The sequence below is a fragment of the Colobus angolensis genome, unplaced genomic scaffold, assembly GCF_000951035.1.
Source record: "Colobus angolensis palliatus isolate OR3802 unplaced genomic scaffold, Cang.pa_1.0 Scaffold16, whole genome shotgun sequence".
NCBI classification, from domain to species: domain Eukaryota; kingdom Metazoa; phylum Chordata; class Mammalia; order Primates; family Cercopithecidae; genus Colobus; species Colobus angolensis.
Window position 1 is genome coordinate 17,211,883 of NW_012114710.1, and position 23,158 is coordinate 17,235,040.

The 23,158-nt window shown below is 37.9% G+C and overlaps 1 protein-coding gene across 4 annotated transcripts in view; it reads left to right on the top strand.

The window, feature by feature from the left end:
- Positions 1 to 23,158, top strand: part of TPD52 (tumor protein D52) — a 44,960-nt gene that overhangs the window by 18,817 nt on the left and 2,985 nt on the right. Inside the window, exons 3-7 of one of the 4 annotated variants that reach the window (XM_011937143.1) lie at positions 7,938 to 8,086; positions 9,761 to 9,862; positions 10,942 to 10,968; positions 17,475 to 17,516; positions 19,030 to 19,078. In XM_011937143.1, the coding sequence (XP_011792533.1) occupies positions 7,938 to 8,086; positions 9,761 to 9,862; positions 10,942 to 10,968; positions 17,475 to 17,516; positions 19,030 to 19,078 (369 nt within the window). The remainder of the gene's footprint in view (positions 1 to 7,937; positions 8,087 to 9,760; positions 9,863 to 10,941; positions 10,969 to 17,474; positions 17,517 to 19,029; positions 19,079 to 23,158) is intronic. The other 3 variants (XM_011937145.1, XM_011937144.1, XM_011937146.1) reach the window with 3 other exon arrangements.

Consider the following 23,158-nt stretch of genomic DNA (forward strand, 5'->3'; position numbering starts at 1 on the left):
CAACCTCTGCCTCCCGGGTTCAAGTAATTCTCCTGCCTCAGCCTCCCAAGCAGCTGGGATTACAGGAATGTGCCACCATGCTCGGCTAATTTTGTATTTTTAGTAGAGATGGGGTTTCTCCATGTTGGTCAGGCTGGTTGTGAACTCCCGACTTCAGGTGATCCGCCTGCCTTGGCCTCCCAAAGTGCTGGGATTACAGGCATGAGCCACTGTGCCTGGCCTTTTTTGTGATTCTTTAGGACTTTCTGTATATGAAATCATGTCATCTATGATTAAACACAGTTTTACTTTTCTTTTCCAATTTGAATGCCTTTGATTTATTTTTCCTATCTAACTGCTTTGGCTAAACCTCTTCACTACAATATTGTGTAAAAATGGTAAAAATGGATATCCCTGTCTTTTTCTCTTATCTGAGGGGGAAAGCTTTCAGTCTTTGACCATAAGTATGATATTAGCTGTCATTTTTTCACAAATGGACTTGCGTTGAGGAAGTTCTCTTTTATTCCTAGTTTTAGTGTTTTTTTTTTTTCCAGGAAAGAGTACTGGATTTTTATGAAATGCTTTTTCTTCACATATTGAAATGATTGTATTTTTTTCCCTTTATTATTATATTAATGTGGTATATGACAGTGATTGATATTCGTGTGTTGAATAATCATTGCATTCCTAGGATATATTCCACTTGGTCATGTTTTATAATCCTTTTGATATGCTTCTGGATATTCATAAGAGATATGGGCTGCTGTTTTCTTGTGATGTCTTTCCCTGGCCTTGGTAAATAGGGTAATGCTGGCCTCTTACGATGAGTTGGAAAGTGTTCTGCCATCTTCTGTTTTTTAGAAGAGTTTGAAAAGGTTTGTCCATTCTTTAAGTGTTTGGTAGAATTAACCATTGAAGCTATCTACTTTTAGACTTTTCTTTGGGAGAATTTTGATACTGGGTCAATCTCTTTACCTGTTCAGATTTTCTCTATTTTGTTGGGTCAGTTTGATCATTTATATATTTCTATGAATTTGTGCATTTACTCTAGACTGTCTAGTATGTTGGTGTACAATTGCTTATAATATTCTTTTATAGTCCTTTCTGTTTCTGTAAAGTTAGTATTAATGTCCCCACTTTCATTTGATTCTAGTTATTTATGTCTTCTCTCTTTTTTTCTGTCAGTCTAGCTATAGGTTTGTCAAGTTTGCTCATCTTTTTCTTCTGTTCCCTTCCGTTCCTTTTTTGAGATGGAGTCTTGCTCTGTCGCCAAGGTGGCTGGAGTGCAGTAGCAGCAATCTTGGCACACTGCAGCCTCTGACTCCAGGGTTCAAGCAATTCTCGTGTCTCAGCCTCCCCAGTATCTGGGACTACAGGCATGCACCATCACGCTCGACTAATTTTTGTATTTTTAGCAGAGATGAGGTTTTACCATGTTGGCCAGGCTGGTCTCGAACTTCTTTTTTTTGTTTCGAGATGGAGCCTCACTCTGTTGCCCAGGCTGGAGTGCAATGGTGCAATCTCGGCTCACTGCAACCTCTGACTCCCAGGTTCAAGTGATTCTCCTGCCTCAGCCTCCCGAAGAACTGGGATTACAGGCACGCGCCACCACTCCCAGCTGATTTTTGTATTTTTAATAGAGACGGGGTTTCAGTGTGTTGGTCAGACTGGTCTCCAACTCCTCCCCTCAGGTGATCCGACCTCCTTGGCCTCCCAAAGTGCTGGGATTACCGGTATGAGCCACTGCCCCTGGCCGTCTTTTTGTTTTCTTTTTTCTCTTTTTTTTTAACCCTGAATGCATTGTTGATCTTTTTAAAGAATGAACTTTTGCTTTTATTCATTCTCTCTATTGTTTCCTTTTGTCTGTTTTATTTATCTTCACTCTAATATCTAATCTCTTCCTTATTATTCCCTTCCTTCTCTTAGTTTTGGGTGTAGCTTACTATTTTTAAAATTTTTCTCCAATTCCTTAAGGTGTAGAGTTAGGTTATTGAGTTTTTTTTTTTTTTTTATGTAGGCATTTACAGCTATATATTTCTTACTGACAGTGCTTCAACTGCATCCCATAAGTTTTAATATGTTGTTTTTGTTTTCCTTCATTTCAAAGTGTTTTCTAATTTCTTTTGTGACTTCTTTTTTGGCCCATTGGTAGTTTAAAAGTGTGTGGTTTGATTTTTACATAGTTGTGAATTTTCTGGTTTTCCTTTTGTTTTTGATTTCCAGTTTCATGGTGATGGTTGGAGAAGGTGCTTTGTATGACTTTAAGTCTATAAAGACTTGTTTTGTTGCCTAACATATACTCTGTCCTGGAGAATGTTCCATGTGCATTTGAGAAGAGTGTATTTTCTATTTTGGGGTGAGTTGTTCTGTACATATATGTGTTAGGTCTAGTTGATGTACGGTATTGTTCAAGTCTATCTCTTTGCTCTTCTGTCTGTTTGTACTACTCATTTTATTTACCCAAAGTTTTATAAAGAGTGGGATAGAATGGATAAGGCAGATGGGTGATAAACTGTTTTTTTTTTTGTTGTTTTTTTTTTTTTTTGAGACAGAGTTTCTCTTTGTTGTTGCCCAGGCTGGAGTGTGGTGGCATGATCTTGGCTCACTGCAACCTCTGCCTCCCAGGCTCAAGTGATTCTCCTGCCTCAGCCTCCTGAGTAGCTGGGACTATAGGCACATGCTACCATGCCCCGCTAATTTTTGTATTTTTAGTAGAGATGGGGTTTTGTCATGTAGGCCAGGCTGGTCTCGAACTTCTGACCTCAGGCGATCCATCTGTCTTGGCCTCCCAAAGTACTGGGATTACAGGCATGGGCTGCCATGCCTGGCCATATATTTTTATATTTGTAGAGGGCATTAGAATACAGATAACCTTTTCCCATTTAACTGATTTTCAAAAACATTTTTATGCCAATATACTCTTCTGCAACCTCATTTTAAATTGCTTCATAGTCCATTTTGAATTCCCGCAAGCTCATTTTTAATTTATATTATTTATAAACATTTGGATTGTTTCCATTTTTTGCTATTATGAATAATAGTTTGATGTAAATATCTTCATGTAAGCCTTTATGCACTTCTTTAATTAGTGCTTTAGGATAAAGTCCTGGAAGAAGCATTATGCCTGGGTCTAATGGTTTTTAAGAGTATATAGCAACATGGTCAAAACGCTATCCAGAATATTTCTTTTTTTTTTTATTACAGAATATTTCTTACAATGTTTTGAAAGAGCATTTTTTTTTTTCAAATCCTTGGCAGTTCTCAGTATTGTTTTATTATCAACAAAATAAAAATAATAGTGATAGCACCTAATGTCTACAGACTACAGGCTGTGTGGGAGGTGTTAAGCTGAGCTCTTTACATGCATTATTTCATTAATTATTACAACAGTCTTATGGGGCAGGTGTTATTATCATGATTGATGGAAGAGGAAACATAGTCTTTATTTAACAAACGAAATTACCAGCTGTATGATTTGTAAATATTTTCTCCCATTCTGTGGATTTTCCTTTTCATTTTCTTTATAGTCCCCTTTAAAACATTTTTAAACTTAAATTTTTTATTAAAAATTTTAGATTCAAGGGGTACATGTGCAGGTTTGTTACATGTTAATGCCTCATGATGTTGAGGTTTGGGCTTCTAATGATCCTGTTGCCCAAGTAGTGAACATAGTTTTTCAACTCTTTCCCCCAACTCTCCCTCTCCACCTCTGGAATCCCCAGTGTTTAGTGTTCACATCTTTGTGTCTGTGTGTACCCAATATTTAGCTCCCACTTATAAGTCAGAACATGTGGTAGTTGGTTTTCCCTTTCTGTGTTAATCTGATTAGGAAGATGGCCTCTAGCTGTATCCATGTTGCAGCAAAGGACATGATTTTGTACTTTTTAGAAAGGGCGGCATAGTATTTCATGATGTGTATGTACCACATTGGACAATGGGCACCTGGGTTGATTTCATGTCTTTGCTATTGTGAATAGTGATGCAATAAACATATGAGTGCAGGTGTCTTTTTGGTAGAACAATTTCTATACCCAGTAATGGGATTGCTGCCAGGGATCCCATTCCCAATGGGAATGGTAGCTCTGTATTAAGTTATTTGAGAAGTATCCAAATTGCGTTCCACAGTGGCTGAACTTTAGGACTGTTATGAATAATGCCACTGTAAGCAGTTGTATACGGCTTTTTGTATGGATGTATTTTTTTTTTTATTGTTGTTTGTTTGTTTTTTGAGACAGAGTCTTGCTCTGTTGCCCAGGCTGGAGTGTAGTAGCGTGATCTCAGCTCACTGCAACCTCTGCCTCACGGGTTCAAGTGATTCTCCTCCATCAGCCTCCTGAGTAGCTGGGATTATAGGTGCACCACCACCATGCCTGGCTAATTTTTGTGTTTTAGTAGTATGGGGTTTCACCATGTTAGCCAGGCTAGTCTAAAACCCCTGACCTCAAGTGATCTGTCCACCTTGGCCTCCCAATATGCTGGGATTACAGCCGTGAGCCATTGCACCCAGGCTGGATGTGTTTTCAATTCTCTTGGTTATATATACCTAGGAGTGGAGTTGCTGGGTCATATGGTAGCTCTATGTTTAACTTTTTGAGGAACTCTTAAACTGCGTTGCTGTCAAACTTCATTTTACATTCTCACCAGCTGTGTCTGAGGGTTCCAATTTCTGCACATCCTTGCCAACACTTATTAATGTCTTTTTTTTTTAAATGTAACCATCCTAATGGGTATGAAGTGGTGTCTCCTTGTGGTTTTGATTTGCATTTCTCAAATTACTAATGAATGGTGTTAAGCATCTTTTCATGTGCTTATTGGTCATTTGTATGTCTTGGGAGAAATGTCTATTTAAGTCCTTTGCCCATTTTCTAATTGGGTTGTCTTCTTATTGAGTTGTAAGTTTCTTTATATGTTATGGATACTAGACTGTTATTAGATATGTAATTTGCCAATATTTTTCCCATTCTGTTGGTTGTCTTTTACTTTCACAATAGCATCGTTTGAAGCACAACCTCTCGGCATCCTCCCTTTCCCAACCTCTAACACCCACAATTTTACTCTCTACTTAGATGGGTTCAAATTTTTTTCTTGGCTTCCACATGTGAGTAAGAACATACAGTATTTATCTTTCTGTGCCTACTTTATTCTGCTTAATGTATTATTCTCTAGGCTCATCCATGTTGCTTCAAATGACAGGATTTCATTCTTTTTTATGGCAGAAGTGTATTCCATTGTGTATACCACATTTTCTTTATCCATTCACCTGTTGATGGACACTTGGGTATTGTAAATAGTGCTGCAATAAACATGGGGGTGAAGGTATCCCTTTGATATACTGATTTCCTTTCCTTTGGATAAATACCCAGTAGTGGGATTGCTGGATTATATGGTATTTCTATTTTTAGTTTTTCTGAGAAACCTCCATACTGTTTTTCATAGTGGCTATACTAATTTATATTCCCACCAACAGTGTATAAGAGTTTCCTTTTCTCTGGATCCTTGCCAGCATCTGTTATTTTTTGTTTTTTTGATAACAGACATAATAATAGGTGTGAAGTGATATCTCATTTTGATTTTGATTTGCATTTCCCTGATGATTAGTGATGTTGAACATTTTTAATTTATTTGTTGGCCATTTATATGTCTCTTCTGAGAAATGTCTATTTAGATCCTTTGCCCCTTTTTAAATGGAATTGCTTGTTTGTTTTGCTGTTGGATTGAGTTCCTTATATATTTTGGATATTAGTCCCTTGTCAGATGAATAGTTTGCAAAAATTTTCTCCCATTCTACAGGTTGTCTCTTCACTCTGTTGATGATTTCCTTTAATTTAGTCCCATTTATCTATTTTTGTTTTCGTTGCCTGTGTTTCTGAGGTCTTAGCTATAAAATCTTTGTTTAGACCAATGCCCTCAAGTGTTTCTCCTATGTTTTCTTCTAGTAGTTTTATGGTTTTGGGTCCTTAGCCCATTTTGAGTTGATCTTTGCATATAGTGATAGACACATCAGAGATTCTTAATCATGCTCTTTATGCTTTTAAGGTCACTCTATTTTACATGTATATGTTGAATTAAGAAATCGCAGCCGTGATGTGCTGGGCTAGGTGTGTTAGCAGCACAAGGTACCCAACAAAGATGGGGAATATACTGTGTTGTGCATTGTTCAGAAAGATTTACAGTGGTTTGTCTTTGCAGCTTTCATTAGAGGAAATGAGTACCTCAGAGAAGGCTAAGGGGTGGGAAACTTACCATTTAAGTCTATTCTTAGAAGTGTGTGAAGATTTGGAGTATGAAGTAGAGACAGAGGAATTGGGAAGCTTAAGAGAGTGTACATGAGAATTCAGCCAGTAAACAGACGTGCATTCAGAAAACCTAGATAGAAATTCTGGTTCCTACATTATTTGTTTGATGACTTTGGGCAAATTATTTAATTTACTTAATTTTGAACTTTATTCTTTCCTCTTTTTTTGTCCTTTTCTTCTCATATTCCACTTTGTCAATGTATATCTTAAAATGTGACTTACAAAACTGGGTCCAGTACTTGTGACTCTGACAAGCACAGGGGATTATTTATTTATTCTGAGGGACCTCCATTCCAGTTAATCTTGTCTCAGAGTGATATTGTAGGTTCTTCTTCTTCCTTTTTTTTTTTTTTCTTTCTTGGTAGCTGCATCACATTTGATTTATCCTTTTCTCCGTTGCACTAATTTTCTTTGTTTCATGTTCTCTAAAGATTTAATCATCTGTGAAAAGATTTGACTGACTCTATGTTATAATTTTTAAAGGGGCATGTTGTCTTTGAAATCACAGAAATACCATGCAGGTCAGGGCTAGAGAGTATGGCTTTGCAACAAGCCAGGAGACGCATTTCTCTGAGGGTCTTGAATGTTAATGGATATACTTTAGGGGGCTAGTTTTTCAGTTTCCTGGGACCTAAAGTCTCTTCCACATGGTGTCTCTTTTTCTCTGAAATAGACTGTCTGCCCCTTTCCCTGTTTCTGAAATAGAGTCCACCCTTTTCTCTGTTTTCCTGGATTAGCCTTTTGTTCTTTTCTGTCCATTTTTTCCTTTTCTTCATAGCTCCTGCTTACAGTTTTAGCTTCCTCAGTCATATTTAAGCTTTCCATACCTTTCATAATCTCACTGTGGCCTACCTATTACCTCAAGGCTTCTTCAAGTCTTTTCAGCTTCTACTCATAATGTCATCTTACTTCTCAAACTAGATTCCTGAGTGAGAGCGATTGAATAGTTGAGCACCTCTTTTCACACCGGGCTCATCCACTGGCTTTTGATGGGTGGCTCTCAGTGGGTCAGGGCCCACCTCTAACCACCTAGCCAAGTCTGGGCAGTCAGCATCAAGGGGTTCACACGAAACTACCGCAGGGCTCTCAAGAGGAGGCAGTTTGGTTTATTATGGCCATGACTTTGCCAGACACGGGGACTGAGTATATGTATCCAGTATATATGCTCATCAAATATGCAAGGAGGTTGGATTTGGGTTTGGCTTGGTTATATGTGTTTTGGTAGGGGATGAAGATTATTTTGATTTAGTATACAAATACAAGTTTTGTAGGCTTTCAAATAGAAATGTCTAGGCTGGAAAGGCAGACCCACAGGTCGGGAGAGTGGATGTTAGAGTACTTTATCAAGTATTATGTGTGTAGAAATTTGAGTCCTAAACTTACATGAGATAGCTGAGTAAGGAGTATAGGGAGAGAGGAGAAGGCCCAAAACAACTTAAGATGGGATTATAAAGAGCTTCCATGGAGGAGGAGAGAGAAGCTCTACAGTAGAGATCAGCAAATAACCAGTTTACTCACCAACATTATACATTGTTTTTAGAGAGAAAGATAAATGATCAAAAAAATGTTTAATGACTGGAATTTTCAATATAGTTCTGTGCTAATAATCTTAACTTACTGAACGACTTTTGCTATATTCCTACCCTAACCCCTTCCTCATAGGTAGAAGAAGAAATCCAGACTCTGTCTCAAGTGTTAGCAGCAAAAGAGAAGCATCTAGCAGAGATCAAGCGGAAACTTGGAATCAATTCTCTACAGGAACTAAAACAGAACATTGCCAAAGGGTGGCAAGACGTGACAGCAACATCTGCGTATGTTCCCTTGATCATACACTGTCCTTGGGAATGTAAAGGACACTGTCGTGCCTTTTGTCTGGGGAGGGGAAGAAAAAGAGGATGAGGATGCTTCAGCAGCTTTTCTTTGGACGACACGGCATACTTTTTTTTTCTGATTTTAAAGTGTACCTGCCTTTTTCGTAACTTAGATTTTTCCAGACCATTTATTCTAAGGAACAGAAAGAAAGCTAGCCAGCTGGAGAAATAAAATTCAAGTCCCATAAGTGTTATGTATTGACTTGTCACAAATATGTACATTGTGTCCTTTAGTCCTCAGAATAACCCAGTAAGAATGGGTGGCAGGATAACCCTGGATAAGGAAACAGGCTCAGACAAATTAAGTTTTCGGGTCACAAACCTCTCAAAGTGTGGATGGGGATTCAAACTCAGGTCTGGAGCCAGTCTTTATTATTATTATTAATTTATTTTTTAACCTTGCTCTGTATGTATCATAAGATCCTCAGGTCATAGTCTCAGATATATGCTCTTGGCAGAGGTCAATCCCTTAAGCTTTTTGTCTTTTTGACCACATATACTATGATATAGCATTATCATAATGCAGTTTTGTTTCCCGGCACAAGGAGGAGCAAGCTTCTAGCAGCAGAATCCGAACTGCTCTGTCTTCTGTATTGAGAGCCATCTGCAGAGCTGGTGAGCGTAGTTGTTTTACAATTTAACTCTCAGAAGTGAGGCCAACTGTATTTAACATGACAGTACTTGAGTCCCCAATCTTTTGGTCCATTTTCTACCCATCTAAGTTGGCAGTGGGAAAACATACAGGAAACTTTTTTTTCAACAGTATTACCATAAACCATGTTTTTTATTGGTATTTGATCTTGACAGGGTAAGTAAAAATGCCTGAGCATTCTTTCCCATAATGTGGGAATTGTTTTGGTGAGGTACGATATTATTTTATTTGTTTTTTGTTGTTGTTGTCATCGTTTTTTTGTTTTTGCTTTTCCCTTCTCTAAACTCCAGGTAGCTGGGAAGGAGGTGGCAAATTATGCCTTTGCGTGATAGCAGATACCAAACTAGAATAATTTGAAGCATTGCATATTTTACATACTTTGTTGAAAGTCCATGAAGTTCTTATTTGGTAGCTCTAAAGACATGCAAAATTTTTTAAAAAGTATGCCCATAAAATGTATTTGGATAATAACATACAAATGAGTCCTACTTATGCCAACAACTAATTGCTTCCGGCCCTTTTTTAGGAAATCAAGTTGACAAAGGCATCTGAGGAATTTGATTTCATTTTTGTTTTGTTTAGATTATGTGGAATAATTCAAAATTTGTTTAGATTTTGGAAAAGAACAAGAGGTGTGAGTTCTTTCAGGCCCTTGCTTATTTTCATCTTTGTTTTATGATTATTTTTAGCCCTTACCGTGACTTCTTTGGCCCTGTCTTTGTAGGCCTCTGTCTTTCTGGCTGCACTAGGGCACTGCAGAAGATTGTGCCTGAGCTTAGGGTTGAACATACGAAGATGCGGTGATGCTGCCCTGCTGGTTATGAAGGATTTTAGAAGTTCTGAAAAATGTTTTCTCTTTTTGAGAGTTCTCCAGCAGGTGGTGACCACTGCACTTGAAACAATTGATATTAGAAAAGATCAGCTGACCCTTCTTTGCTCTCTGTGTTTATAATTTAATATAGTTACAAGAAGACATCTGAAACCTTGTCCCAGGCTGGACAGAAGGCCTCAGCTGCTTTTTCGTCTGTTGGCTCGGTCATCACCAAAAAGCTGGAAGACGTAAAGTATGTCCTTGTTTTTCCTTGCTCATTAAGTAGCTGACGCAAATTAAAATGTTATTGTTGTTGCATCTGTTTCCTGACCTTGGCTGTAGTTGATGCTAGCTACTCCTGTTAGAGTGAGGGAGGGCACTCCTTCAAACCGGTACCTGGAAGACTCACCTAAGGTCTTCTAGGCCTAACATTCTGACATCAAATGATCATCTGATGATCATTTAAGGTTGTTGAAAAGTTCTGTTTGTGAACTTCTGTGTCTTTTTAGTTCTTCATGATCATGCTGGGTAAGTATGTCTTTGGTTGCAAATTTGTGATTGTGGGCAGAGCCGGGTGTGTTACTAGGGATGACAACAGGAGCATTGAAGTGCACGCTTCAATTCAAACTTGGCTTCATGTTCTGTATGTGACATTTTATACCATGGTGTGATTATAACATGTTCATTTGTGCACTGATTTATTCTAACCAGTAAGCTGTAACTGTGTTCATGCTTAGGCCAAAATCTTGATTTTGAGTTGTTGCTTTTTTGTTTTTTTTGTTTTTTTTTTTTTTGCATTTGTACTTTAGATTAGTCTGCAGAATTTTCCTTGCCATTTTGATAAAACCACTTCACAGTGCTTTTGTGTCCCCCCTTCACTCATGTGGATTAGGATAGTGATGAAAATGACAAATGTGGTTTAAGTCAGCTGTGCTTCTGTTGGCATGCAAGATTTATGTTTTTAAAAAAATGCTCAGATTGCATGGCTTTGTGTTTTGCATTTGTGGGGAAAGTGTATCTTACAACCAGAATTTCTTGGTTGAATAGGTTTGGTCAATTTATGTGTTATACTTTATACAAAATAACTAAATTCCTCACTCATTATATTTGGACTGTCATCGTCTAAGCATAATGTAATAAATATAGCTTTCTTGAATTCTCTTGACAATTATGTATATATCTATTAGGTGTTCATTTTTTCTATGCTGACTGAATTGGGTAGCAGTTTAGAGCCCAGGGAAAACATTGTACATTTTAAAACTTAGGTTATTTAATTGTTTTAGATTTATCAGAACTTCTTTCTTTTTTAATGCTTACTCTGGCTTCTTACAGATTGCAAGCCTTTTCACATTCCTTTAGGTAAGGAGAGTTTGAACCATCACTGCAGTCTAGCAGTTGTATAAGAAAAGCGTGCTGAGATTAGATTACTATGCTATGTTGGATGATCGTGTTTGTCCAGTACATAATTTTCTTCCATTTGGAGTATCTTTTTCTCTAGTGCATTCCTAATTTCAAGGGAGGGTTTCTTGTATACCATGGGTAATTGATAAATTAAAAGAAGTATTTGACACTGTGGTTCAATGGATATGGAAATGATTTTGACATTTCTTTTTTACTTTTTTCTTTGGTAAAAAGAAGCAGCTTTACCGTGGCATGCAAAATTCCTCCCTTTTAATGTCTGACTTTGTTTGTTTTTGATGCTTTTGTTTCTTTGGTACTTTTGTAAGGATGTTGGAATTCTTCACCTGGGTTTCATTATGCAATTGTAATAGACTGCATATGTACTGCCTCCTGATGTTAGTCTTCCATCTTCTATTGGTTACTCTACTTTTTTTTTTTTTTTTTAATTGTGGTAAAATATACACAAGGTAAAATCTACCATTACTCTGTACTTTTTAATACTTGTTTTACTAGCTTATAGTTTTTACGATTTTATTATTTCTTTACACTTGTTATATTCTCTATGTACACAAGGCAACTTCATGGTTCGAAAAAGGAAAAAGTATATTAAGCTAATAAAAGCACATTAAAAAGATGTTAGCTCAAACCATGCCTTATAGAAACAGACTTTGTGATGCTGAGCAAACCTCTGTCTTTCCCAGGCAGACTCTATGATTATCTAATTAGTTGTTGGAGGCATCTAAGGTGGAGGAAAGTCTTTAGGGTGTAAGCAGGAAGGATAATATAGTAGTCTTCATCTCTGTTCCTATTGATGCAGATTATTTTCTTAAGCAATCACTCATGGTAGTCTAGCTACTTGCCTTTTTAAGTAAGCAAACAGGTGCTTATAGCTTCTGTCTCGGTGACACTTAGCCCTGGAAGTCAGAGTAAATTATAGGGATATATAAACTCTAAATGTTGAACTATTTAAAGCTAAAATTATGCTAAAAAGTCAAGTAACCAATGATAGATGATTGTGCATCATTGGCATTCAGTTAAAAAGTGCTCTAAGTAACTGAATATGTCACCCATTCTGCTGACATGAGAGTGTCTACTGCGGACAGGTCCCATGGGCATAACCGTAAAGAAGACATGGCTTTTATTAGAATCAAGCTTAAAATCTTAGAGTGGAGTAGGGGAAAAGTGGGGACTTGGGATAAGTTAAGAATGGAAGACCCTCATCAGTACTGGTTATAAAATGGTAGATGTGATGCAAACATCAATATAAGATATAAAAGTAAGGGTTATTGAGGATGATGTTTCAGGTATAGACTTTTCTATACCTTTAAAGAATACCTTTCTATGCCTTAAAGCCATACCTAGATATGGCTCAGTGTGTGCTGTCTTATTAATTCATCAGCAACAAATTACGTTTTGCAACTCTTTTCTAGCTCATTTTACAGTCACTTTGTCCATTTTATTTAAAAAATACTGAGATTATGCTGTACCATTTTCAGTCTTGTTTTTAATAAATATTAAGTTTTTATGAATATTTAATTGCCCATCAGTATGTGGGGGTTAAAGTAAGGCTTTTGATTAAAATTTGGAAATGAGAGAAATGAGATTATCTTTTGAAAGTTACACTTTGTAATTCTTACAAATCAAAGGTTAGGTAAAAGCATTTAAAAAAATAATTCCAAGGCCAAGAAGTGATTGTGTTCTGATTTAATGTGTTCACATACATTAAAAAAAACCTGCATCTTTTAGATTATGTGAATCACAGAGGCAAATATTGGCCACATTCCCTCAAGAACTATCCAAGGAAAGAGAGCTTAGGCTGTAGATTTTGAGTGTTACAATCCCAGCAATAAGTCCTTTTCTCCCACAGAGATGGATGCAGTAGGCTCCTTTTGCTAAGTGCTATGAAATAGTTGGTTAATCCTTAATCCCACTCACTGTTTGTTTTAGGTCCATTTTACCTGGCAAACTTATACCAGTGATTTTACTCCCTAATGTAATTATGGATATAGAAGGAGAAAATGCACCAGTTTTGCCAACCTGAATGTATTAGACTCAGCAACAGTTTTTATTTTACATAGTTGATAAATCAGCACTTGGGATTTAGATATTTGCCTTATGCCTTTTTTGTGGGGAGGGAGATGTATAAGGAAACAGAGCGAGCTGCTTTTGATGTCCTGAGAATGAGGGGTGGTGGTGGTAGTGAGGCCTAGGAGGATGTGGTCCTGAAGCAGCCCGCTTTTCCCTCAGGTGGTATGACTATATTTCCCCTCCCATTTGCATATTTTCTATGCCTATATGAAAGTATTGACTCATGCCATTAGCATTTTGAGGGAAACTTTAAAAGAACCTTCTCATTTCAGTCAGTGCCAGGGTTAAACATAAAAATTTGGTGTTATTAAAAGCATACTGTAATATTCAGTAGACACATTTGTCTAATATTTTTGGTATATTTAAGAGGAAGTGCTAATTAATTTTGCCTTTATTTCCAAAGAAAATTTCTCCTTTTTAAATGTGTGTTTCTTCATGTACCCCTGTAGATATTTATTTGTTTTGGGCTCGTTAAAGTCTTGCTAGACAATTCCCTTTTGCTGAAAATTTCCACCACTTAATGGGAAGAGAAATGATCTCTTTCCTTGTGTCAGAAAAAGAATATCTTTTGATTAGAATTTGAAACACTTTAATGAACTTTTCTGTGTTTCATGCTCATATTCCCAATTTTAGTTATCAAAATTGTTTATTCACTTATTCATTCATTCTTTCACTCAGAAGTATTTATTGAGTGATAACTATGTGCCAGGCATTGCTGTAGACTATAGGGGTGGAGCTGAAAACCAAAATAATGCTGAAATTTGAAAGCTTCAAGGTGATGTGCTTATATTTCCCCTCCTGTTTGCATATTTTCTATCCATATGTGAAAGTATAATATACAGTAGATGTTAATTCGTGTTTCAATTAAAGTCACGTGTTATAATAACAATGAACATTTATAAGCCCAGTGAGACAACAATACCTCAGAAGTAGGTACTATTGTTGTTTTGATATTTTAGATGAGGAAACTGAGCCATAGGGAGATTAAGTGACTTCCCCAAGGTTGCCCAGCAGGTGTAAGTGGCTGATCACCAGGACTGGAACCAAGCACGCCTAGTCCCGGAGCCTGCACTGTCCTCCTGGGCCTTCCCAGAGTAAAGGTAGTTTAAGACAATGCCCCTCTGGGCACTGTCCAGCACTTTGAACAATAGCCGCTGTGACCACAACATCAAGAGATTGTGTGAGGGCAAAGTGGAATAATATTACATCGATAGCTGTGAAAAGCATACGTGGTACATAGTAAGCATTCCAACATGTTAGCCATTAACTGTTCCTTCTCCTCCTTCCTGTGCTGCGACTTCCTTCCTTTTCCTCCCTCTGCCCCCTCCCCTGATATTATTGTTATTATTATTATTATTAGTTTTTGTTTTTTTTTTTTTGAGACGGAGTCTTGCTCTGTCGCCCGCACTTGAGTGCAGTGGCCGGATCTCAGCTCACTGCAAGCTCCGCCTCCCGAGTTTACGCCATTCTCCTGCCTCAGCCTCCCGAGTATCTGGGACTACAGGCGCCCGCCACCTCGCCCGGCTAGTTTTTTTTTTGTATTTTTTAGTAGAGACGGGGTTTCACCGGATTAGCCGGGATGGTCTCGATCTTCTGACCTCGTGATCCGCCCGCCTCGGCCTCCCAAAGTGCTGGGATTATAGGCGTGAGCCACCGCGCCCGGCCAAATATTATTATTATTAAGGATGAAAGGATCCGATAACTGTTAGAAACAAGGAATTCTTTTAAAAAAATCAATTCAGCTGTTTTTTAAAAAATGACTTTTCAAATAAGAGTAAATGCAGTATGAGATTGAAAAGTACTTACTGAGAATCAGACTATCCTGATTTTTTTTTCAGTGTTTTGAGGAGCCCGGGTTTGCATTCCTAGTTTGATTACAGATTAATGTATTTGAGGGTTACAAATAAGATACAACATTTTTAATAAAATGTGCCTTATAGGTGGTAACTGATTCTTACAACCTATCTATTAGAGATGATTCTGGTCCTGCAGCAACATGACATTTTGCTTTTGAAGGTTTCCATATTACATTTAAGCTTGAATGAAACTGAAAATGATGAGCAAGTTGAAGCTTTGTGTAACTTGCTATAGAGAAGCCAGAAATGAAAGAACAGCCACCCTATAGTTAGATTACGACTAATTATTAACAAAATTGAATTCCATCTAACTATGGATTATGGGGAGGATCCAGCAACCAGATAGAATTGAAGCTAATGTGTGCTCCTGTTCTTCCTACTAAAATAGCTACTGTAAAAGCAGAGAGACCTTGTCTTTCACTCTATTAACTGATTTTATTCTGTATATTTATCTTCAAGGTGACGTAATGCATACAGAAAAGTGCTCAATACCAAATTCACTGTAGTGATTTTTTTCACAAAATAAACACTTAGTCTAACCACTTCCTTGCCTTTCCTTATATATTACCACTGAAACATATTTAGTAGGTATGTGCTGGGTAAAGTGGTATAGAGCCTGACCGATCCACTGCTGGAGGAAGTGATATTTTACATGGGTTCTTAGGGACAGTGACTAGAATTAGCTGTGAAATTTTGAAATGTGCACTTATCCACCTGTTTCCTCATTTTGTTGATACTATTAAATTCAATGTGTGGGTCCCCTAGACAAGGAATTTATCACATATTTGGCCATTACTCACCTTCTTTTTCAGCGATTTCTGCCAAAATGAATGTCCTAATGAAGAGTTTTGATTATTAGGAACAGAAAGCTGTGTAACTTTTAGCTTACCTAAAAAGAAGAATGTGTTGCACAAATACAAAGTTTTTTTGTAATTCAAGAAGAGAAAAGGAAGCAAGGCCAGGCTCCACCCAAACCAGCTCCATCAACTGGGAAATTGAAGTAGCTTCTATTATAGAAACCAAGAAACCTATTCCCCTCCTGTCCTGCCGGATTCCCTGCATGATCACCTCTCCTGATCTCATTTGCTCTACCTCTCTCTGTGCTTGTGTTTGATTCTTTCTTTGGGAACTGGTTTCCTCAGCGTTCTGTCAGCTTTCACCTGGTCCCGCCAGATCTTCTTCAACATCTAAGTGTCCAGAAGCTTAGTGTCCTAATTACAATATACTAGGATAAGAGTCTTAATTGTCTTCACTCCTTCATTTTTCATACATTCCAAACAGTTTGTAGGCCACTGGGAGGTTAGCGGTGGTGGGTGGTGCTTCACTGATCCACTTACCATATCAGTTATGGTAGAAGGTGGTTTGTGGCAATGTGACTATTCCAGGCAGCTTCAGCAGAAGGGTCTGAGGAAGAACAGGTGGCACTTAGAGTTCTGGTGTTGTAAATTTAGAGACTGGGACCAACAGTCTTTGATAGATCCAGGTGGGAAATTTATCAAATTCCTCCCAGAATAGATTATTATAGTCTTATACCGTAGGTATTGACCAGCATTGTAGGATAGAGAGAATGATGAGTTACATGTATCTTTTCCTGTTATGTAAGACATTGAGTACAGAGATGCTTAAATATTTCATTGATAATCTTGATTACACAGATTCCCAGCATATTTGACATATATCCATATATCACAATCATTTTCCATGTTATCAGATATTAATGCAAAGTTAGATTTGAGGAGCTACATTGAAGACATGTTACCATTTGTAACAAACGAGTCTTTAAGAAAAGGAAATCATAAGCACACAAAATATTTAAATATAACTGAGAATTAATACCTTGAACCTACACACTTTACCCAAAGGAAAGTTTATTTACCAAAGTCATGCCAGTGGTCAAACTATTATAAGCATAGTAACAATATTAGCAGAATACAGTCATTTTACGAGCCTAGGAATGAAGGCACTCTTATCTCGTGAGGTGGTCTCTATGGGAGATGGCTAAGAGTAGATAACCTTGAACCTAGGTGGTCAGTGAACTGCATTGTCCTTGAGTGGGCAGTTACCCCTTGACTTACTAGGGGTGCTTCCCTGTCCTTGCTTGTATGTGTATATGTGTATGTGTGTGTGTGTGTGTGTGTGTGCATGCTTCATTTTTGAGGGGAGGCGATAAACATTGAATTAGAAGACCCAAGTTCTATTCTTGATTCTGCTGTGACCTAGGGTAACTCATTTAACTCCTATATGCCTTACAGCTCTAGGTGAAAGCACTTTAGTTTTCAAAGTGCTATAAAATGCAAGGTGGTATTGTTAGCTCTAGTAACTCCTGGGAATTAATTGGCTCCTGAATAAAAGTAAATTATGTTGGAATAACTTCGATCCCCTCCACCTCAAAAAGTAGGTAATTCTTCATGGCGCCAAAAGAATAAAGCTCCTGGGAAGCTAAGTTTTGTCAGCTTTTAATAATGTTGAAGCACCACTATACTAACCTTATTTCTATCTCTTTTTAATGCTGCCTCTTAGTATACGTTCCATTCAGCATTCAATTAGCATGCCTGCTATGAGGTAAAGTATATTTTTATGAAATGTAGTTGGTCTTATGCTTTATTTTTCTTTAATTAGATGTTTAACTTGAACTGTTCTGAATTAGGGAACTAGAATTCCCCTTGAAACAAGCTGTGTGTTTAACCACTCTATCAGTTTTCAGCTACACGTCCTCTAATGTTGGGATGGGTGCAAGAGATCCGTTAAATGTTTTGATTTTGTTTTTTAAAAGTTATTTCTATTTTATTTTGTAAAACCTTTGTTTCCTGTCTGAAATCTGTTTACTTCACAAAGTGAGCACTGCTTGTTAACAAACCTTCTCTTGTCCTGCTACCTCCGTCTGCATTTGCTTTAGTTACACGCTCCTTTTCTACATCCTTCCCATTTTCACTTCCCTCGTCCCACTGTGACATTTGAAGCCAACTATGATTTAATTATAGTATCTGCTTTCATTAGCACTTGCAAGTGATATTACCTCACCTAACCTCTCTAGAGAGGTAGAGGATTTTTAACAATCTGTGCTTGGCTTAAACTTCAGTGTCCATCAAAATCACTTGGAATGCTTGTGAAACCCCTGCTTGCTGGGCCCCACCTCTAGAGCCTCTGATCCTGTAGAGTTGGGGTGGGACCTGAAAATTGGCATTGTGCATGACTTCCCGATAGCTGCAGCAGCAGCTGGTCTGGGGCCCACACTTTGAGAGCTGTTGGCTTAACTGTCCTGCCATCACCACCGTGGGAAGGAAGAAACCCCTTTTCCCTTCTTTGCATTTTTCATCTTGGTAGTAGGAAGGATATTCAAGGTCAGTTGGATAGGATAACAGCATTGGAAACCCTCTGTCCAAAGCGCCTTTGTGAGAGACAAAGGTGCTGTGATCCTCCTTCATTAATATGGATAGATGTGAATGTAACATGGATGAATGAATGTCCTGTGGGCTCAGCGTGCTCTCCTCATCCTTTGGGACAGCGTTGTGAAGTAGGCAAAGCCTTTTCTATGCTTCTCCCCCTTCTTTTTGGTCCCTGCTTTCCCTGTCTATTATGCTGCTCCCTGATATTGAACCTCATAAGCTTGTCTCACTTGGGTGATGTATGTTCATGTAGAAATTCTGTCAGGGAAGATGTGAATCAAAATGGGGATTTTAGAGCATAGTACCGTAACCAAAATTAAACTGATCTAATGGTGGCATTTTCTTGTACCATGACAAGTTGGTTGGGGAAGTGACAGAATTGCTATTTTACCTGGCTTCGTTCCCTCTCCTCACACACATACTTGACCATATCTATATTACTTATGTCTGAGACTGGCCCTATTCGTGGAATCAAATGCATACTCTTAAAAATATGAGATCAGAAATTGAGAATCTTACATTATAAATACTTGTATGTGTCTGCACATATATGATACAGATAATTATATCTGTTCTTTTGCCAATTGAGAATAATGTTGAAGAGGAATATAATCAATGATATTTTCAAACTAGTTGGATTTTTTTTTCAGTATTTGTATTTACTATTTGTTTTTCTTTTCTCTCCATAGAAACTCCCCAACTTTTAAATCATTTGAAGAAAAGGTCGAAAACTTAAAGGCAAGTAGAGAGATGAACAGGGTGTTTTTGATACATTGCCCGGTGTCTTAATTATTTGGTGTGGGAAAATCATTGACATTAATATTTCTTTCTAAAAATATCTAAAGAATGTAAAGAACTTTACTCCTTATGTTACTAGTGGACATTTAAGGTGTTATGTACTCAGGATCTTTTTAGTGTATGCTGTAGCATGGCAGCATGCCACTACTGAAAGGAAATGGACAATTTACAAAGCAATGGCATTTTAGAAATTTGTGCTGCTTTTTGCTTTATTCATTTCAAGTACCTTTGTAGGTGGACAAAATTTAATATAACTTTCTTGTCAACAATTAACAAGAATATAGGAAGCACAAGAAAGAAAACAAAACATTGGTCCTACCACTCAGACAGTGATATATGTATGTACTGTTACGCTGTTATGCTTTTAAAAAAGAAGTAGCCATACATCATAATCATTTTCCTGTATCAGTTGGTATTCTCTTTCAATGTTATGTGCAATGGCTGCTTGTATATTACTTTTTTTTTTTTTTTTTTGAGAGGGAGTCTCGCTGTTACCCAGGCTGGAGTGCAGTGGTGTGATCTCGGCTCACTGCAACCTCCACCTCCTGGGTTCAAGCGATTTTCCTGCCTCAGCCTCCTGAGTAGCTGGTACTACAGGCGTGTGCCACCACACCAGGCTAATTTTTTGTATTTTCAGTAGAGACGGGGTTTCACTGTGTTAGCCAGGATGGTCTCAATCTCCTGACCTTGTGATCCACCCACCTCGGCCTCCCAAAGTGCTGGGATTACAGGCGTGAGCCACTGTGCCTGGCCTATATTACCTTATAATGGATATTATTTGTTCAGTCCTCAGTTGTTGGACATTTTTATTATTATAATGATGCCATGATGATCATTTATGATTCAGTTTTTATTTTTTGATTTCTTTGATTTCAGTGGAGGTGAACATTTGCCTATAATAATGAGCTTTATTGATTTGTAAATTATATTATCTTTGAGATTATATTCAAAGCTGTGAAATCATCAACTCTTAGGATCACAAGCAACCTCAAAAGTTGTCTAGTTCCTGTCTACTCCTCGACCCTCTCTACAGAGTTTGTATAAAACCCATATTTTCATTACTTCCTAACTCTGATAATTATATGGGATATATTTTAAGGAGTAAAACTAGTATCTTAAATGTTTTTATATCAGTCAGTTTAAAAACTAATATTCAGTTTAGTCTTTGAGAACTTTGAGTCACGAAATGCATCTTTAAAAGCAGGGTACATTTATTGAAATAAAACACTCTACAGCGATCTGGATCTTTTTTATTTATTTATTTTTATTATACTTTAAGTTCTGGGATACATGTGCAGAACATGCAGGTTTGATACATAGGTATACACATGCCATGGTGGTTTGCTGCACCCATCAACCCATCATCTACCTTAGGTATTTCTCCTAATGCTATCACCCCCTACCACCCCACCCCTTCAGATCGTTTTTTTCTTGTACATACAAACATTAGTACACACCTTTTCTGTTTGTATGCAGACATATGAATGTTTTTTCAGAAGAGGAGTTACACTGTACACCCACAGTCCTACAACTTATTCATTCAGCCCTCACTAGCAGGATGCTTTGTGAGCGATAAATGCAGGGACCTGTTCTTTTTGGTCGCTGATACTTCTCAAAGGCTTAGAACAGTTCTTGGCATGTTGCTCAATATGCATCTGATGAGTAAAAATATATGTAAGAGTCATTCTTCTATGTCATTTCAAGAGACCTGCTTTATTTTTCTTAGTGCCAAATCATATATCTGAAAGCAAACTGTAGTTGCAGGAAGTCAAGGATTACTAAAAATCAGTTCTCAATATTGTTAGGACTGTTATAGCCTCTCCTTGAAATCTGCCCCAAGTGTTAATTTTTGAAATGGCAAATTTGAAACCAGGAATCTTATGTGTTTTTGACATTGGACATGAGGAGAAACTTCCAGGTCATTCACTATATACTCTCCTGAATATATTTAGATTCTATAAATTATAATGAAATCTGCTTTAAAATATGACTAGGCACCATTCAGATTAAAAAATGTAATTTAAAAACATACAGTGTGTTGGCTGGACACAGTGGCTCACACCTGTAATTCCAGCACTTTGTGAGGCCAAGGCAGGCAGATCACTTGAGTCCAGGAATTTGAGACCAGCCCGGGAAACATGGCAAAACCCTGTCTCTGCCAAAAACGATAGAAAAATTAGCCGATGTGATGGCATACACCTGTAGTCCCACCTACTTTGGAGGCTGAGGTAGGAAGATCACTTGATCCCCGGGAGGCAGAGGTTGCAGTGAGCTGTCATTATGCCACTGCACTCCAGCCTGGGTGACAGAGCCAGACCCTGTCTCAAAAAAAAAAAAAAACAAACAAAAAAACATAGTGTATTAAACAGATATCCTAAGTATCCCAAGGAAGCTGTAAAATTATATGCTGGGGATATGCTTTTGTTAAATTACATTTAATTTAATTAAACATGAGGTCCATTTAGATTTGGGGCTGATTCATTCATCTGTGATTACTGAGCATTTGCCATGTGCCAGGCAATGAGTATTAGGCACCAGAGTTACCACAGTGAGCAAGAGAGAGACATGGACTCCTTCTGCAAGATGTCTAGACAATTAAATGGCCAATGAAACTCAAGTGAGGTAAGGGTTCTGACATGAAAAGTTGAGGGTACGATGAGGACAAGTAGCAGAAAGTTCACCTGGCTTGGTGGAAGGGAAGGTCAGAGAAGACCTCTTAGAGGGTTCAGTAATGTAAATAGAGGATTTTAGGTTGAAGGGAATGTTTGAAGTTTGGGGGCCCTTTTGAGGACCACCAAGAACTTCACTGTGCTGTAGGATATCGAGCAGGAGGTGAAGCTAGAGAGATGGATAGGCCACATTGCAGAGTTTGAACTTGGGGCAATGGGAAGCCATTGAAGGGTTTTAAACAACCCAAGTGGTGCATTCTTTTGTGACTGTTAGAAAGATCACTGGCTGCCCTGCACATCAAAGGGGAGAACAATTGGACAGATTAGTTGGAAGGATGGAGTTGTACTTCAAGCCAAAGATGAGGGAGAGTGGAGAGTGAACTAAGTTAGTGCAGTGGGACCAAGTCTAGAGCTATTTAGAAGTGAGAAATGACAGGAAAAAAAAAGATTGATTGGATGTAGACCAAGTTGGATAAGAATCAAGGACAACTCCAGGTGTCAGGCTGGGGCAGCTAGGTAGGTGCTACTGCCATATAAAGTCTTAAAAAAGAATAGAGAAGGGGCTAGTTGTGGGGGGAAGGAGTTCAGTTTTAGACATGTTAAACTGCAAGGAGATTTGATGAACACACATTATTCACATTTCCCAAACAATTTTGGATGGCAGACCAAAAAGAATGAGAGTGAAAATAAGGGGTCTCTGACCACTCAATTAAGATTGAGCTAAGAGCAAGGTCAAGTTCAAACCCACTATGAGCTTCTTGCATCCATGGTTACTGACTGTTGTCTTAATGTTAGCTGTCCTGTTGGACAGTGTAACAGTGAGAGAGCATGTACAGATTAGCATTCAAAAGGATGAAGTGACATGTTATGTGTAAGGGTTTTGAAAAAGTATTATACAAATGCAAGGCAGATATATTGAAATAAATGCTTATTGGCAAAATTTCAGGCCAGATAGATTGTAGTAGTGCTTCACAAACTATAATGTGCACATGAACGACTCAGGGATCTTGTTCAAGTGTTGATTTCAATTCTGTAGCTAGAGTTGAGTGGGGTAGAAAGGGTATCTGAGACCCTGCATTTCTAATAAGCTCCGAGGTAATGTTGACTCTGTGGTCCTTGAACCACACTTTAAGTAGTAAAGAGTTAGAAAGCTTATACTGTAACTGAGAAAAAGAAAATAAGTATTTCTTTCCCATGTTGTATTCAATATTTCTTGACTTAGTGTAGCTAAGTGAGCAATTCGGTGCAATACAAAATGTTACGCAAGTGTAAAGACAGGTCACTAGGTACTTTAGAGTAGTAGGCCTTACAAAGTTCTCTAGACACACTTCCCTGTGAAGAACAAGGAGCA